The 17297-nt window shown below is 32.3% G+C and overlaps 2 protein-coding genes across 2 annotated transcripts; both read right to left on the bottom strand.

The window, feature by feature from the left end:
- Nucleotides 1-3504: 3504 nt before the first annotated feature.
- LOC140432033 (zinc finger MYM-type protein 6-like) lies at nucleotides 3505-4740 on the bottom strand. The gene has a single exon (XM_072519889.1). It carries the CDS (start codon nucleotides 4738-4740, stop codon nucleotides 3505-3507), a length of 1236 nt encoding a protein of 411 aa, XP_072375990.1.
- A 95-nt stretch (nucleotides 4741-4835) lies between these two features.
- Nucleotides 4836-5369, bottom strand: LOC140432032 (protein FAM200B-like). Its single transcript, XM_072519888.1, has one exon. The coding sequence runs from the start codon at nucleotides 5367-5369 to the stop codon at nucleotides 4836-4838; it is 534 nt and encodes a 177-aa protein (XP_072375989.1).
- Nucleotides 5370-17297: the final 11928 nt, after the last annotated feature.

The raw sequence follows: 17297 nt of genomic DNA, 5'->3' as shown, positions 1-17297 counted from the left end.
ACGCGCTATCTCAGAGTAGTGACTTAGCCACTTAAAAAAGCCAGATAATCAAGCTGTAAAGGTAATCCAGAGATAGAAACCACAAGAAAATAAGATAAGAGAAAGGCCCCGTAAAAGGTGGATAGACGATGTAGGGAAATATTTTAAAATCATGAATTTCAGGCAATGGCGAAGGAAAGTATCCGACCGGGTAAAATGGAAGAATGTTATTAAGCAGGCCAAGACCCACAAAGAGTTGTAATGCTATTAAAAGAAGAAGAAAAACTATTTTGTTTCTGAGAATATTTGGTTCTGTTTCTTAATCTGCGACTTTTTCAATTTTGTCATTTGGGTTGATATTCGAGTACAAACGTTCACCGTAAGTTTTTTTCATGTTTCTGCTACTTGTTTTAAATTGGTTATAATTTTGTCTTCTTCATCTTTAATTATCCGTTTCTTCAATTTGTAGATAGTCACTAAACTTTATTAAACAGTTCTTTAAATTTAGTTTTGTATTTTATCTCATTTGGCGTTGATGTAAATACTTTTATCTCTTCTACTTAGGTGTTGTAATTGTGTATTTAGTTCTGAGATTCGTTGGATTCAATCTGTAAGGTTTTTTTATCTCGTAAGTTTTTCTACTAGCTCCATCATTTTGTCTGTATCTCTGTTTCGATGTCTGTCATTTTTCTTTGAGATTCGTCGAATATAAAGAATTAAAAATCCATTATGTTGTGTCGGTATTCTCCTCCGGAGGCGTGTCAGCCGGGAGCTGACAGCCGTGCCGGACGCATCAAGGAATTTGGATATCGGTCAAAATACTTGGGAATTCCAAGTTTGGCCAAATCCAAATTTCTAATTGATTCGATGCAGGGAAATTCCACTTTCGCTACGTAAAACAAAGGATTTGTTTTGCATAAAAGCAGGTAGATTTTCTCTCATCGATCAGTCGAGCTTGCCTCTTCTACTGTAGACCTAGTCGGTGCTAATATTGTTCCAACTAAGTTGTTGTTTTATTTCTGGTTTCCTATATACCATTTTTATTTTAGCATTATTGTATATTCAGACCTTTTCAGGTTAGAATATTACATTGATCTATATTTGTTCATGTACTGATAGTTTGATATTTTATTTGATTATTTTGATTGTTTATTTTTCTTGTATTTTGTGTCTAAGTTGTTCTTCCGTAAGTTAAGAACACTTAGAAATATTTATCTTGCGTTTTTTATTTTATATTTTGATTTGTACTTTGTCTAAGTAGTCTTTTCCGGTAAGTCAAAGAACTCTTAGAAATATTTCTCTGAATATTTGACTTGTTATTTTAATTGTTTGTCTAAGCCGTTCTTTTCCGGTAAGTCAAAATAACACTTAGAAATATTTTCATAATCATTGTTGCCTTATTATTTCCGATATTTTATCTAAGATATTTTCTTTCTTAAGTTAAGAAAATACTTAATACATTTGTCTCTTTCATTTTCTATTTTATACTTGTTGTTTCTTCCGTAAGTCAAGAAACACTTAGCAATATTTCCACATATTTTACTATATTTGATTCTCTTGTCTATTTTCTGTTCTAAGTTGTTTCTTCCGTAAGCCAAGAAACACTTAGACATATTTCTATAATCTGTTTCATTTTTGCATTTCTCGTTTTATATTTTAAGTATTTTATTTTTCCACTCTAAGTCGTTTCTTCCGTAAGTCAAGAAACACTTGGAAATATTTCCATATTTTACTCTCACATTTACATATTTCATTTATCTATATTTCTGTCCTAAGTTGTTTCTTCCGTAAGTTAAGAAACACTTAGAAACATTTTTTTTTCTTTGCATTATATTTTTATACCATTTAACTTACTTGTTTACTAAGTTATTCCTTCCGTAAGTCAAGGAATACTTAGTTCATTTTTACCTATCTGTTTTCCATTTTTGCTCTGTTACTTTGTAACTGTTCCTTGGAACCGTTACCTATAACAGATATTTGTCACTGGAACTGTTATTTATAACAGCGGTGGTATTTAACCTTTCTACCAGCGGCAAACCAAAGATGGTGAATAACCGATCCAATTCCGGGGATAGGAAGAAGCCCGAAGAGCCGGCGATGGGTCCTACAGGCCTAAATGCCCCCTCTCGGCAACAGTATAAGCTTATCTGAGTCTCCTATAGGTTCTGGTGTCTTGCTATTTTTTAGAGCCAATCGGAATTTTCTTTAGGCATTTTTCTGGTTGCGCCTGTTATTTTTGTCGATTTATGTAACTTTATTTTGAACTCTGCTTTTAGTAATTTGCGATATAACCCACATTTCTTAAGTTTTAATCTCTTGTTTACTAGAATATAATCAATTTGATTTTTTTACCTTCCTCCTGACGACTTCCAAGTAGATACTTTTGTAGAGTGTTTTGTAAATTGTGATTGTAAATTCATGATCTAAGGCAAATTCAATCAAGGGTTCTCTCTATGCATTACTTTCGGCGAGTCCATATTTCCCGTAAGTTATAATCTTTGACTGTCTCACTAACCTTTACATTCCCACAGTCCCACATTTTACAACAGTATTGCTACAAATTTCTGTTCAGTCTTTTCGGCCCCGGATATAAATATCTTGTATTCCGCACTTTCAAAATGACCCCTGTCTTACGCTTCTCGGGTATTCCGCAGCAAGTCCCATGTGGCAATGTAGTACTGGTCTATTTTTATGTAGTTCGTTTTTTTTCAGTCATCTACTTCACATATGTGGCCTACGTTCATCCGTTTAGTTACACATTTCAGACTTACACTCTAGTTTTTTTGTCAGTCATATGACGTTCTCTGAAAAATATAATCAGACCTGGCCTTGCCTGACTGATCGCAGTTGCCAAGCCTGTTAAATTATTATCTAATTGCCATATGGAAATATCCGGTGCCAAGTTTCTATATGATATTCTACATCACCTCCGGTACACGACGATAGAGCTGCCATTCTTTGCCATATCTAAAATTTTAACCAGCCCTAAAACAAGTGGGCTGCCACCTACACCCTCCACACCTTCTTGTGAAGACCTTGTACCGAAACACAATATACTCTAATTACGATTTTTTTGGTAGCTTTGAATTATCCTTTTACAATAAATTTAGACATTTATGGAACAATAAAAGAAATTTCTTCCAATTTTAAGGAAATACCCACAAAATTTAAGAAAAACTAAGAAGTAGTTGGTAATATAGACCAGGGCTTGTTAAACTTTTTTATATAGTGACCCCCTTCAAGCTTAGGAAATTTTAAACGACCTCCTCCTCCATATAATGAAATATATATTAACAGTAGATTTAGATGTAATATCGCACTATTTTACAATGTAAATAAAATAAGGATTAAAGAATACGTACCCATTCATTTCACTTATATATAACTGGAAACGTTGACGGGATATCGGTCGTAATAAAACACAATAAATAGAATGACATAAAACTATATTTATATATTCAATAGAAAAAATAAACTTTTGTAACAATTTTTTTAATAAAAACATATTATTAACATCAAACAATATTAATGTGACCGAAGTGATTGTTTATTTTTACACAAATAATTAAATCTAGGCTCAATTTGAGTTAGTGCAGATCGTAATAAATTTTCAACGTTTATTAAAGTTGAACGGTATTTTGATTTTATGTAAGTTAATGTGGAAAAGGCTGATTCACATAAATATGTTGTACAAAATGGTAGTAATTTGTTCATTGCCATTTCCGATAGTAGGGGACGTTCTAATTTGATTTCTATCCAAAATTCATGCACAGGCACTTGAGAAAATCTGAGTCGCAAGGTAGTATCACTTGTTAAATCGGCAAATTCTTCTTGTGCTTTTAAGTTTAAAAAATTAATTTCTTCCATTTCAATTGAAAATGGATTGCAAATCCATTGTTGTGTATCGATATCATTGGGAAAATACCTATGCATGTAAACTTCCATATCCTTCAAATGATTAACTATAATTATTGTTATAGGAGTATCTTTTTGTGAAATATTGTTACTAATTATATACTCGTCAGTCAATGGAAACATTTCGAGCGATCCACTTTCCACTCTGTTCTTCCATATAAGAATTTTTTTAACAAAGGCCTCAAGTTTATTTTTTAACATAAACATATTAACGCATACTCCCTGCATTGATAAATGCATATCATTGATTTTATGAAAAATATCTGCCAAATAGCATAGCTTGAGAAGCCATAAATTATCGTGAAAATAATAGGCCAAATTAGAATTTTGCTCTTTTAGAAACATAAGAACTTCATCTTTTAAAGTTAATAATCGTTTCAAACTTCGTCCTCTTGATAGCCACCTAACTTCAGCATGTAGCAATAAACTTGTATAATCCGAATCCATATCAATGCACAAATTTTTAAACAATCGACTATTAAGTGCTCGACTTTTAATAAAGTTAATGATTTTGACTGCATCAAAAAACACAGTGTTTAATTCTGGTGCAATTTTTTTAACAACAAGTGCTTCTCGGTGAATCATACAATGTGTAAATGTAATATGATCATTTCCAGCTTTAACAAATGCTGTAAAACCAAGATCTTGTCCGGTCATTGCTGCAGCACCGTCCGTGCACACACCAACACAATTTTTCCAATTTAATCCTTCTTTTTCAAAAAACTCATTTACTTTTTTATATATATCTTTTTCAGGACTTTGACCTTCCAGAGGACGACAAAACAGTATATCTTCATGGATGCTTCCCTCATAAATATATCTTACAAGAAGTAACAACTGTGCCATTTTTGAAATGTCTGTCGACTCGTCCAGTTGTATTGCAAACTTTGAGCTGTCTTTAAGCCTCATAAGAAGCTGTTGAAATTGATCATTGCTAATGTCTAAAATTCTTTTGGACACAGTGTCATTTGATAATGGAATGTTATAATTTCAGCAGCATACTGTTTTCCATTAACAATTTCAGACATTCTTATAGCTGCAGGTAGTAAAAGTTGCTCTCCAATAGTAAAAGGCTTTTTCGTTTTTGCTATCAAATACGAAACTTCATACGATGCCAATAGATATCTATCATTTAAAGTAACATACTTGTCTAAAGTGTTTTTTTCTTTATTTGATGTTTGCAAAAGACGCTCAAAATATTCTATTGGCTTTTTTGATAACGTTGCATGTTTAGTATTCAAATGTCGTTGCAGTTTTGACGGTTTCATGCTTTCTGCAGCCAAAACTTCTTTGCAAATTAAGCACACTGGTTGTTCTTCATTGTTGTGAGAAGAGCATGTGAAGCCATACTGCAAATATGATTCGTCATATTTTCTTTTTTTTGTTTTGCTAGAAGTCGGATTTGAAGCACTGCAACTTGGTTGTGACGGCGTGGCAGACTTATTAGTTGGAATTTTAATTAGCCATTTGTCCATGATGGTTAAATAATAATACATAATTAAACAAAATGTAGTTAAACTTTAACGTAATATTTAAAAACACCCACTGAAAATTACACAGTAAATACACACATGTCACTACGAAGACAAAGCTGAGTCCAAACTGAAGTACAAACAGAAAAATAACTACACTCGAATCTTTACCAGTGCAATGACAACAAATTACGATCAGATCAACCCCGACGCATGGCGTGTTCAAAGTGTGCAGCGCACAAAGGCACCGTATCACAAAGACGCCGAAAAAGAAGCTTTCATTTAATTTTTTTTAGTATTCTTTTATAAAAATAATATGCCGATTCGCCTAGCCTAGCTTGATTATGCTTCCGTATTGTATGTTTAAGCTGTAAGGCGACGCGGTGTCTGGGTACTTATAGTCACTAAGTTATCTTGCAAACACTGGCGCCGGCGGCCAGACATCAATGTCGAACGTTCAGTTGAAAATCGAGGAGCGCGTTGTATTTATTATTTTAAATGCTACTTCCATATTTTCATTTATAGACCCTACATAACAGTTTTGCATTGCCACTTTTTTTAAAAAATAGTTATAATAAAACTACAATAGTATTTTGTATGATTTTTTATTTGTATTTATATTTGTACGTAGTGTGTATACTAATTTTAAAATTTTATTTATAATGATTGAAAAGTATCAGATCTTTCCCCCTTTCAGTAGTCTCGCGACCCCCCTGGGGGTCGCGACCCACAGTTTAAGAAGTCCTGATATAGACTATATTCGTTTCTTTGTCGGTTTATTAGCGAAAAAATCTACATAACTAATATCTGAAAAGAGCTCGTAGAGACATAATTATCTGAGAGTGAAATGGCAGTAATAAATTTGTGTAATTAAAGTGGAGTGCTGCAATAACAATTTCGATCACTAAGAGTATTCAATCTCGACTACGACCACGATCGTGCAATTTAACCATAATTGCAGATTCACCATTGGAATGAAATTTTCTACCATAATCAATTACGTACGAAATGCGTGTAGTTTGATTCTATCAGTTATGCTTTGATTTAAATATTAAAATGTATGGTTTATTACCATATAAGAATATCTAGAAACTAAAAATTAAAAAAACAACGTTTTAATGGTTTTTATCATTAATTACATAAGTAAAAACTGAATAATATTCTCTCATATCACCAGGTGCTTTCACAGTTTTGCTTTAATTATTTACATGTTTTACTGTTGAATTTTTCTTTAGTTTCCAATATAGTTTTTGGGATATGTAATCAGTTTCATACATTGTATGCTCACCGCTTTGTTGAGCTTTCTGTTGATCCTCTTCTAGTGGGCGATTTTTATCTTCCTTGCTTTATTACTCTATTAACTGTCAAAAGGTTTATGTTCTGCTCCACTCATTTTTTTATGATTCTGGTTTATTTGGGAATTTCTTTTAGAGACGACTACTGGATAAGTTAAATTTCTATACACAATTTACAAAATTTATGTGAATTACCAGGACTCTGCATGTTAAGACAAGTTGTTTCGTGCTTAATTTACTATATGGTTCTTCGAGACTTAAAAATAATATTAACTGGTATTTTTATTATGACAGCGCTTGTCATATAGGGTTCCAAAAGGTTTTCGGTTTTCCACTTTGGAAATGGAAATTGCTAAAACTGCTAAAGCTGCTACTTAAAAATTATTGCCGCTAAAGTCAATAGAGAGGTATGAATTGGGAGTTCGTAAGTAATATATCCAGTCATGACTTTAGACCAGATCTGTTTTGGGTTGTGTAAATCGTATATAATCCTAGTTTTAATTTAATTGTTTTAAAATATTATTAGAAATGATAATTTAATTATACGTACACCTCAAAAGCTGGGTTAAATTTTTTATTAAACAATTTGTACAATATTTTTAACAATACAATTTTTATAAGACAAAATTAATTGCAAAAAAAATAATATTTATTATTGCAAATTCATCATCATAATTTTGGCTTTACAACCATGTGTGAGTCCTAGCCTTCCTAAGAATTTTTTTCCATTCGTCCCTATCCATCGCCTGCCTCCGCCAAGCACGTATTTCCATATTTCTCATATCTTGATCTATGATATCTAGGAATCTTGTTCTGGGCCTTCCTCTTCTTCTTTGACCAATAGGTCTATGAAGGAGCGTTTTTCTAGCTGGGTCGGTTTGCTCCATCCACATTACATGACCTACCAACCTCAGACGTCCTATCTTAATGTGTTTTACGATATCTGGTTCCTGGTATATTCTACAGAGTTCGAAGTTGTATCGTCTTCTCCAGACACCATTTTCATTCACCGCTCCATAGATTCGCCTTAGTATTTTTTTTTCGAAACATCCTAACATGTTTTTATTGCTTTTTGTTAAAGTCCAGGTTTCTGAACCATATGTTAGGACTGGGCGTATTATTGTTTTGTAGAGTTTTACTTTTGTATTTCTTGATATAACTGTAGATTTAAAAAGGAGATTAAGCCCAAAATAGCATCTATTAGCCGTGCAAATTCTGCGGTTTATCTCTGCGGTAGTGTCATTTTCAGTATTGACGAGCGTTCCCAGGTATACAAATTCGTTAACTGCTTCGATGACGTCGTTTTCTATAACAAGTAGCCGTAGTATTTGTGGTTGCGTACCTATTTTCATGTATTTCATTTTATTGGTGTTTATTATTAAACCCATTATTGTAGCCGCTTCCTTAAGTGCTACGTATGCCTCTCGTGCTGCGTTTTCCGTTCTCCCAACAATATTGATATCATCAGTATATGCTAGGATTTGCACAGATTTGTTATATATTGAACCGGTAGTTGTGATTTGTGACGTACGTATTACTTTTTCCAGAGCTAGATTGAATAGTATACAGAAGAGTAGGTCTCCCTGTCGTATCAAGTTATTTGTTTTAAAAGGTTCAGAGAGTTCCCCCTAGATTCGTACTCTGCATTCAACTTTTTCAAGGGTTAGTTTGATTAGACTTACCAACTGATTTGGTACTCCTAGGTCTATCATTGTTTTAAACAATTCTCTTCTATTTACAGAGTCGTAGGCTGCCTTGTAGTCTATAAATATGTGGTGCGTGTCTACACCGTATTCCAGTGTTTTTTCTAGAATTTGTGTCAGGGTTGAAATCTGATGAATTGTTGACTTAACACCTCTGAAACCAGCCTGGTGTTGTCCTATTATTCGCTCTGCATATGGTGCCATACGATGGAATAGTATATTGGGGAATATTTTATACGCTGCATTTACGAGCGTAATTCCCCGATGGTTAGAGCATTCAAAGATCTCCCTTTTTGTGTATGGTGCAAAGTATTCCAATATTCCAATCACTGGGAAGGGACTTCTGTATCCATATTTCTTATATAAGCTGCTGTAGCGCTATTATAATATCGTGGCCACCTTCTTTATACAATTCCGCTGGGAGATTATCTATTCCGGGTGATTTGTTTCTGGCTAGTTTGTTTACAGCGTCTTTAACTTCCAGGATCGTTGGTGGATCCTCCTCCGTCTCGTCTGTTCCGCTTACCTCACAGCTTTCGTCATCCGGGTTTTCTTCTTCTTCCTCTATATTAAGTATCTTTTTAAAACATTCTGCCATCGGTTTAGTACTTTTGTTCTTGTTGTTAATAGATCGCCATTCAAACTTCTACATTGATTTCTGTTTACCTTGAATTCTTTTCTGTTGATGTAAACTTTCTTATAGAATGTTCTGAAATCTTTCCGTCTGTTGAGGTTTTCTATATATTGAAGTTCCTTTTTTAAGTAGTTTCGTTTCTTCATTCTGTTTATTTTCTTTTCTTCTCTTCTCTTTGTCTGGTAATTCTCTGTATTTGTTCTAGTTCGGCGGGTAAGCATTTTTGCATAGACTTCATTTTTTTTTCTGTGTTGCGTCTTTGCATTCATTGTCAAACCAGTGATTTTTTCGGGTACAAGTTTCTACAATTTGAACATTACAAAAAATGGCGTACAAATACATTTTAAAACACTTACAGAATTTAAAAGATTTTGCAAATAAAAACTGACATTGAAGTATTTGAAATATTGAATGTCAAGATTAAATTGTCTTAAGCACGTTCGTTACAGCTATACGATAAAAAATTAAAATTATTTCAAATGTAAAAATAAAAATAACAATAAATGAAAAGTTAGAAATAAAATATTTATTTGATGAATTATTAAGGTTAGTTGTTATTAAAATGAATGTTGGCTATTTTTAATATTTATAAATTTTGTTCAATATGTTACAATATATGTTACTTAACTGTCCAGTGTCCGTTTTATAATTGAAAGTGTTTTTATTTTTATTAATTATTAAAGTAGATTATTTCTTGAAATGTATTACATTTCAAGAATGGGCCGACCAATCAATAATATACGGTTTGCCGCCGACACTATTTTATTAGCGGATAGTCTTGAGGATTTACAACAAATGGTTGACAGAGTGGTAAAAGTCAGTGAAGAAAACGGACTGTCCATACACAAAAACACACAATTTATGGTGATTACAAAAGCCCAACAGCTGCAAGAAAACAACAATACATGGAGAACAAATTAAAAAAGTTGAAAAATATAAATATCTGAGTACAATAATTAACGAAAATAATGAGTACACAGAAGAGATTAAGGCAAGAATAGGACAGGCAAGAAATTATTTCAACAAACTGAAAAAAGTAAATCTGCAGCAGGGACATTTCAATTTCTTTAAAGATAACACTTCTGAGATGCTACGTGTTCTCCGTATTATTTTATGGGTTGGAGGCTTGGACTTTAAAGAAAGATGTTTCGGACAGATTGCAAGCCTTCGAGTTATGGGCCTACAGAAGGATATTAAGAATAAGTTGGGTGGACAGAGTCACGAATGTCGAGGTGTTGAGAAGAATGGGAAAAGATAAAGAGGTTTTAAATACAATTAAAGTCAGAAAACTGCAATATCTGAGACATGCCATGAGGGGCGAGCGTTTAACTTGTTGCAATTAATAATTCAAGGAAAAATACAGGGTAGAAGGAGTCGCGGAAGAAAACGCATCTCCTGGTTGAACAATTTGAGCGCTTGGTTTAACTGCACTTCTGCTGACCTCTTAGAGCAGCTGCGTCGAAAGTGCGAATTGCCATGATGGTTGCCAACCTTCTTAGAGGAGATGGCACGTGAAGAAGAAGATGTTAATATTTTAAACATAAAAACTAAATTTGGGTACAGCGGATATAGAGCAAATATTAAACAAAAACTATCGGTTGCAGTTGGCAATTGTGTTATCTTTTAGTTTACACCATACAAGTTTAGAGGAAACAGTATAATAAAAGACTAGAATTTATAACGATAAAATGTCAAGAAGATAATGAATTGTTAAAGAATATTATATGTAATGAATAAAAATTTACAAAAAATTTAATGTTTAATAGGCACAATTTGCATTACTGGAGCGAATTATATTAACATTTAAAAGAGAAAGTCATTTTTAGGAGCGATGGGAGTTAAATGTCTTTTGTGCAATCAAAGACAACGTTTTTTATATGTTAAATATATTTTAAATTAATTGATGTCTGTAGGCATTCAAAAACACCTTTAAACCTCCCAAAAAACTACGTTTTTTACGTTTTGGCGGGGTTAAATATATTTTTTTGACATCGACACAACCTAAATCAATTTTCTTATATTTTTCCTTTTATTGTGAGAAAAAATAAGGCTCAGCACAATCTGTCTATTTTTATAGATCCGTAAGTTCAGTGCATAAAACCTAAAAATTAATTTATTTAAAAAAATGCGTGTAACTTTTTTTAGAGTGGGCTGGAAGTCCAGTTTTTCCTAATTTCGTATATTTGATCATAACTTATATCTTTGATTTTTTTCAAATTTTTCTGCATGTCACAGCATTTTAAAAAAATCCGAAAAACTGTTTTTAGGGGTTTTGGATGATTTTTTTTCGTTTTATAGATTTCAAAATAGATTAAATCAAGGTGTTTTTTATAGGGTCATATATATTTTAAATTATATAAGATCTTTAGTACATTCAAAAATTGGACGAAACACCTTTAAAACCCCAAAAACTGTGTATTTTACGGTTTTTAAGGGTTTTGGCGGTGGTTATATTATTTTTTGAGAACGATACGACCTGAATCAATTTTCTCATATTTTATTTTTTATGTGATCAATAAATAAAACTTTTTATAGATCCGTAGGTTTATTGTACATAATCTAAAAATAAATATATTTTCGAAAAATGCGTATAAATTTTTTGGAGGTGGCTGCAGATCCAGTTTATTTTTTTCATTTTGTGTATTAGATCAAAAATTATATATTTAATTTTTTTCAAATTTTTCCGTGTGGTACGTCATTTTAAAAAATCTAAAAAACTTTTTTTAAGGGTTTTGGATGATTTTCTCTATTTTATAGACAACAAAATTAATCAAATCAGGGTTTTTTTTATGGGTTATATATAATTTAAATAAATAAGGTCTTTATGACATTTGGGCGAAATACCATTAAATCCGAAAAAAAGCGTATAATTGTTTTTGAGGTTGCTGCAGGTCCAATTTTTCCTATTTTGCATTTTTAAGTTATGTACACCCAAACTACTGGTCTATAAAAATAAGAAAATTGCGCTGAGTCTTATTTTTTAATCACATACAGAGTAAAAATATGAGAAAATTGATTCAGGTTGTGTGAATGTCAAAAAATATATTTTCTCCTGTCAAAACTCCTAAAAACCGTGAAATACATGGCTTTTGGGAGTTTATAGTTGTTTTGTCCACAAATTTTTGAACGTTGTGAAGACCTTATTTAATTTAAAATATATAGGTAAAACCTATAAAAAACCTTGATTTTATCTATTTTGTAGTTTATATAAATCGAGAAAATTTCCCAAAACCCCTAAAATAAAACCAGCTTTTTGGATTTTTTAAAATGTCGCATTATACGAAAAAATCTGAAAAAATCAGGTATGTAGTTTTTGATCAAATACACCAAATAAAAAAATGTAGTTTTAGGTTATGTACACTCAACCTATTAATTTATAGAAATAGCTAAATCTTATTTTTTATCACAGACAACGGAAAAAAAATGAAAAAAAATGAATTCTAGGAGTAAGAGCATTTTGCCTATCTTAACGGGGGTACCCTTTAAAGTCATTACATTGCATTGGACGAATATGAAGAAAAACAATATTTAATTCGGTGACTTATTTGACCTTAAACAATTTAAATGCAACACTGTTGTTATACTTAGTCTAGGAGGGGAGGGGAGGTTTGAGTATGCACTGATTATGTCCCCTCGGTACCTTGACGTTTTTTATGTTTTTGATGCCTAGATTTAATTTTTCGAGGGTACCAGGCTAAAATCTGTCGGATACAATTTAAAAAGCTAATGTAAGTTATAGAACAACTCAAAACAAACACTTTCACAATGCTTTCGTAAATGTTAGTTTTTGACCAAGATAACGAAATTTGATTAACGCGCTCTAAGGAGCACGGTCAGCTCTCAGTGATAAAAATTAATACATACGTAAAATCGTAGATTTAGAGATGCATATTACTTTATCATTATAAATAAAAATAAATAAAGCAGTTTGTAGTTTGGTAGTTTGCAGTTTAACGCGCGCCCTCATTCGATGCGAGCTTACCGTGCGCTTCAGAGCGTGTTATTAAAATTTCCATATTAGGTTGGTAAACATAATATGGAAATATGTAAAAAGAAAATGCAGAGAAACATGTAAAAAGTTTAAAATGTTCGTTTTAAGTTGTTCTATAACTTCCATTAGTCAGATTTTCAAAGTTTCTAGGTTAAGTTTTTTTTTTAAATCTGAAACGATTACCTTTAAAATAAGTTAACCGCACGTATGGGAGCTGAATTATACTTCAGATATCCCCATCGAATGCCTATTTTGCAATTGATTTTCACAAAATTTGTTATAACTCTGGTTTTAACAGTCGGAACAAAGTGTACCAAATTCCATTTTGTTTATTATTTTAAAAGGAACAATTTTCATTTGGTAAAATTAAGGAGATACAATCGTTTAAAACAGTTAAATAGTTACTATCAAATTATTTGACGGGTTTTCAGCCAGGCACCCCTCGAACAATCGAATCTACCCACTGAAAAACATAAAAAAACGTCAAGCACCTAGTGGATATAAAACTGAACCCTCAAGCCTCCCCTGGCTCCAAGACTAACTCTCGTTACAAATAAGGTTCTATTATATTATAACTATTTTTTTTTTATTTTAGATTTAATTAATGAAGATATCACTGATGATGCACGTTGCGCAAGAAAGATCGAAGCAGAAAGCGGCTTTAGATCTTGGAGTGGATGGACCAGAAATTGTTATGGGAGGGTCGTATCCATCCCGAATTGCTAGTATATGTTTACCATCTATACCTATTAACTAATGTAGTACTGTTTAAATATTTAGAGCCAGCCATAATATGTTTACATTCTTCATTTGAAATATATATATATATATATATATATATATATATATATATATATATATATATATATATATATATATATACATGTACATACGTGTATATATATGTACATACGTGAGTAGCTATAAAAATAAAGATTACCAAATTATAATCTATATTTTAACTTTTAATCTTTTAATAAGGACACACTTTTGGTTTGACGTTATCGTTACAACTGTACAGTTTCTTGTATGATTAGTTATACCTCTTAGTCAATATAAAAAAAGGAAATTTACAAAATGTACAATTGTGATCTGATGGCTAAACGATTATTATGAAATAAAAGACTAGAGAAGTTAACAAATAAAAAGCCATTCTATTGACACTCTTTGATTCAGGTATCAACTACTTGTACTGAAACACGCAATATATTAAACGTCTTTTTAACTTATAAACAATATATAAACGCTATTTGATTTTAATTACTAAAGATGAAGACCGCTAAATTATATAGAAAAGTGACACAATTTTATTGAAAAAGCATCGAAAAATTTTTTAAACGGAAGTTTATAAAGTTATTTTTGTTAATTTCTTGCTTAATTTTAGCACAAATAGTTTCAAAACTCAATTTTTAAAAAAATAATATTAACTTTTCTAAAAATAAGCAAAAAACTTTAATTTCTCATGATAATAGGGACAATATCACATGTATTCAGCCATAATAATTTCAATAAGGTTCACTCCACATAATTGTCACAGAATATGACGAGTAGTGTAACAGGGCTGCATCTTATCGCAGTTATTATTGAATCTGTATTTATTATTTATATTCATAGAAACTCTGAGATAGCGCGTCAAGAATAATGGAACTCTGAGATAGCGCGTCAGGTACGCTGATGATACCGTCCTAAGGTGAGGGTGATAAATCTGGCTCAAATTATCTATGTCTTATTAAGCGATGATGGATGTTTAAGAATATGGCACATTTCTAGGAGAGATCTCTGATGATAAGTTTGTTGTTTGGCCAGTATTTTGATGTTTGTAAAGTAGATTTCCCGTCTGGTTGAGATGGTATGTTGCGCTAAGGCAAAAGAAGGTTTGGAAATGTCGCTTTTATGAGAAGTAAGATGACCTTAAAGAAAGCGGCTGGTCTGGCCAATGTTACACTCTGCACAGGGTATGTGATACACAACATTAGTATGTTCAAAAGGAGTCAATGGAGTTTTGTTCTTATAAACCAAGTTTCGTGAGCTTCTGAAGAGAAGTATATGTTGTGGATCATTCTGAGGTGGATGATGAATTATTTAACTGCCCGTAACTTAAAAAAAATTAATATTTATTAATGATAGTGATGGGATAGGATCGCTATTCACAACTTCCATTAGAACAGATTATTCCATGAACCCCGTATAATTTTAATTACCAATCCTTTTTTACCAATTCGCTCAGTAAAGGTACGACCACCCACTAAGAAATAGAATAAATACTTGTGCCAATGCTCCTGTTTTCTATACAAGCAAGATGCAGTGTCTTTTTGGCTGTCACCACAAGAAAACCAAATGAAGCCGTGGGTAAATTCATCAGAAAATTAGATTAATGGACTTTATTTCTTTGCAGTAAAATATATTTTTTGTTAAGATATTTGCTCTAAATGTTAAATAACTTTACATTTTCTAAAATGTCTAAAAGACCATAAACTCTGTTGTAAGTATAGGAATCTTATATGGCAGGCATCTACTTATAAACTTCTTTATTATATTTGTAGTGATTTGAAGAAGCTTCCTAGAACCACACAGTTACGTCGGATCCGACATCAAGTCTGACATTTTATGCGTATAAGGTAGTGGGGTGGGGTTGACGTCTACTGCCGTCTAGTACCCTCCTAAGTAGTCGTTCTCTTGGTGCCCACGAAGTAAGGTGAGTCAAACGTTTTTCGTTTGGATTTTATGACGCGTTGATGTCGGATACGACGGTACCGTATGGTTTACGTAATATTTTTTTTTTAGAAAATGGAATTAAATCGAAGATATTTATCTAAAAAGAAGATTTTGGAAGAAATTTCTAAAATAGAAGATGGAGAAAGTGATTCATGTGTAAGTGAAATTGAGGACAATATTTTACAATATAATTTGGACTGACATTCCATTGTGTAGTATACACTCTCGAACTCCTTCGAGAAATATTATTACCCACGTTCCAGGAGCAAAGGGTAAAGCCAAAGGTCTTACTGACGAAATAAATATTTTTAAACTTTTTTTATAACAGATGAGATGATTGAACTGATTGTTCAATATTCTAATGAAACAATTGAGAGAAAATCATTAATTCAAAAGAGTCTAACATATCTTCAACAGATGTTACAGAAATAAAGTCCTTTTTTGGCTTGTTATATTTGCTTGATGCACTAAAAAATTCAGGCTTGACATTACTGGATGTGTTTTCTCCAGTTTTTGGTCCCAGTCTATTTCGTTGCGTCATGAGCAAAAATCTTTTTGAGTTTTTGTTGAGTGTGCTCCGCTTCGATTCTAAGATCACGAGGGAACAACAAAGAAGAACAGATACATTTGCTCCATAGAGAGAATTTTGGAGTTTATTCGAGAGTAATTGCAGAAAGAATTACACTCCATCGGAGTATAAAACCGTGGATGAGACTTTGTTAAGCTTTAGGGAAACATGCCCGTTTAAAATGTATATACCAAGTAAACCAGATAAGTATGGACTCAAAATTATTTGTCTTTCTGATGCAGAACATTCTATTTATATGGAGGAATTCCTTACATTGGCAAAGAGAACAGACTACAAAGTGACCTGCTGTTACTAACTCAATATGTTCTCAAGCTGGTAGAACCCATGAAGAAGTCATCACCATTTTTGTACAGTCCAGATAAAATGTTGGTATCCTTAGAAACCTTGGAAAAATAAAATTGTAGTTCTAATCTCGTCAATGCATTCTACTGGAGACGTAAATCAAATTTCCAATAAACTTGATATAATAATATTCTACAATATGGGGGGGGGGGTCGACGTCTTTGATCAGCTCTGTCATTCAAAGACCACCAAAAGAAAATCCAACCGATGGCCTATGAGGTATTTTTTTGGGGTTCTTGAAGTTGCTGCTGTGAATGATTTTGTAATTTACAAACTAAATGTAGATACACCTGTTTCGAATCTCAATTTTTAAAAAACTTATCGCTCGCCTTATCAGCTACTCACATGGAGCGAAGAATTCAAAATTCGAGAATTCCAGTTGCCCTAAAGACGTAAATATCTATATTGCTGGATAAAGATGTCCCTTCTGCTACAAATATAGCTACTTACGCTTAACGAGGAAGCTCTAAAAGACCAGGATTGTGTGCTTTCTGTGATCGGAGAAAGACAAGGAGAGGAAATTACAGTTGTGGCCATTGTAATAAAAGTGAGCACAAACGAATTTGTTTGCCCCCCGCATTATAATTAATTAATAAAAATTTTGTAATTTTTTATTTGGTTTAACTGTTTTTGTTGTTTTTTATTTATTTTATTTTATATTT

This window comes from Diabrotica undecimpunctata, unplaced genomic scaffold (genome assembly GCF_040954645.1).
Source record: "Diabrotica undecimpunctata isolate CICGRU unplaced genomic scaffold, icDiaUnde3 ctg00002599.1, whole genome shotgun sequence".
NCBI lineage: Eukaryota > Metazoa > Arthropoda > Insecta > Coleoptera > Chrysomelidae > Diabrotica > Diabrotica undecimpunctata.
Note: the sequence above shows the minus strand (reverse complement) of the source record. Positions and strands in the feature narration are given on the sequence as shown.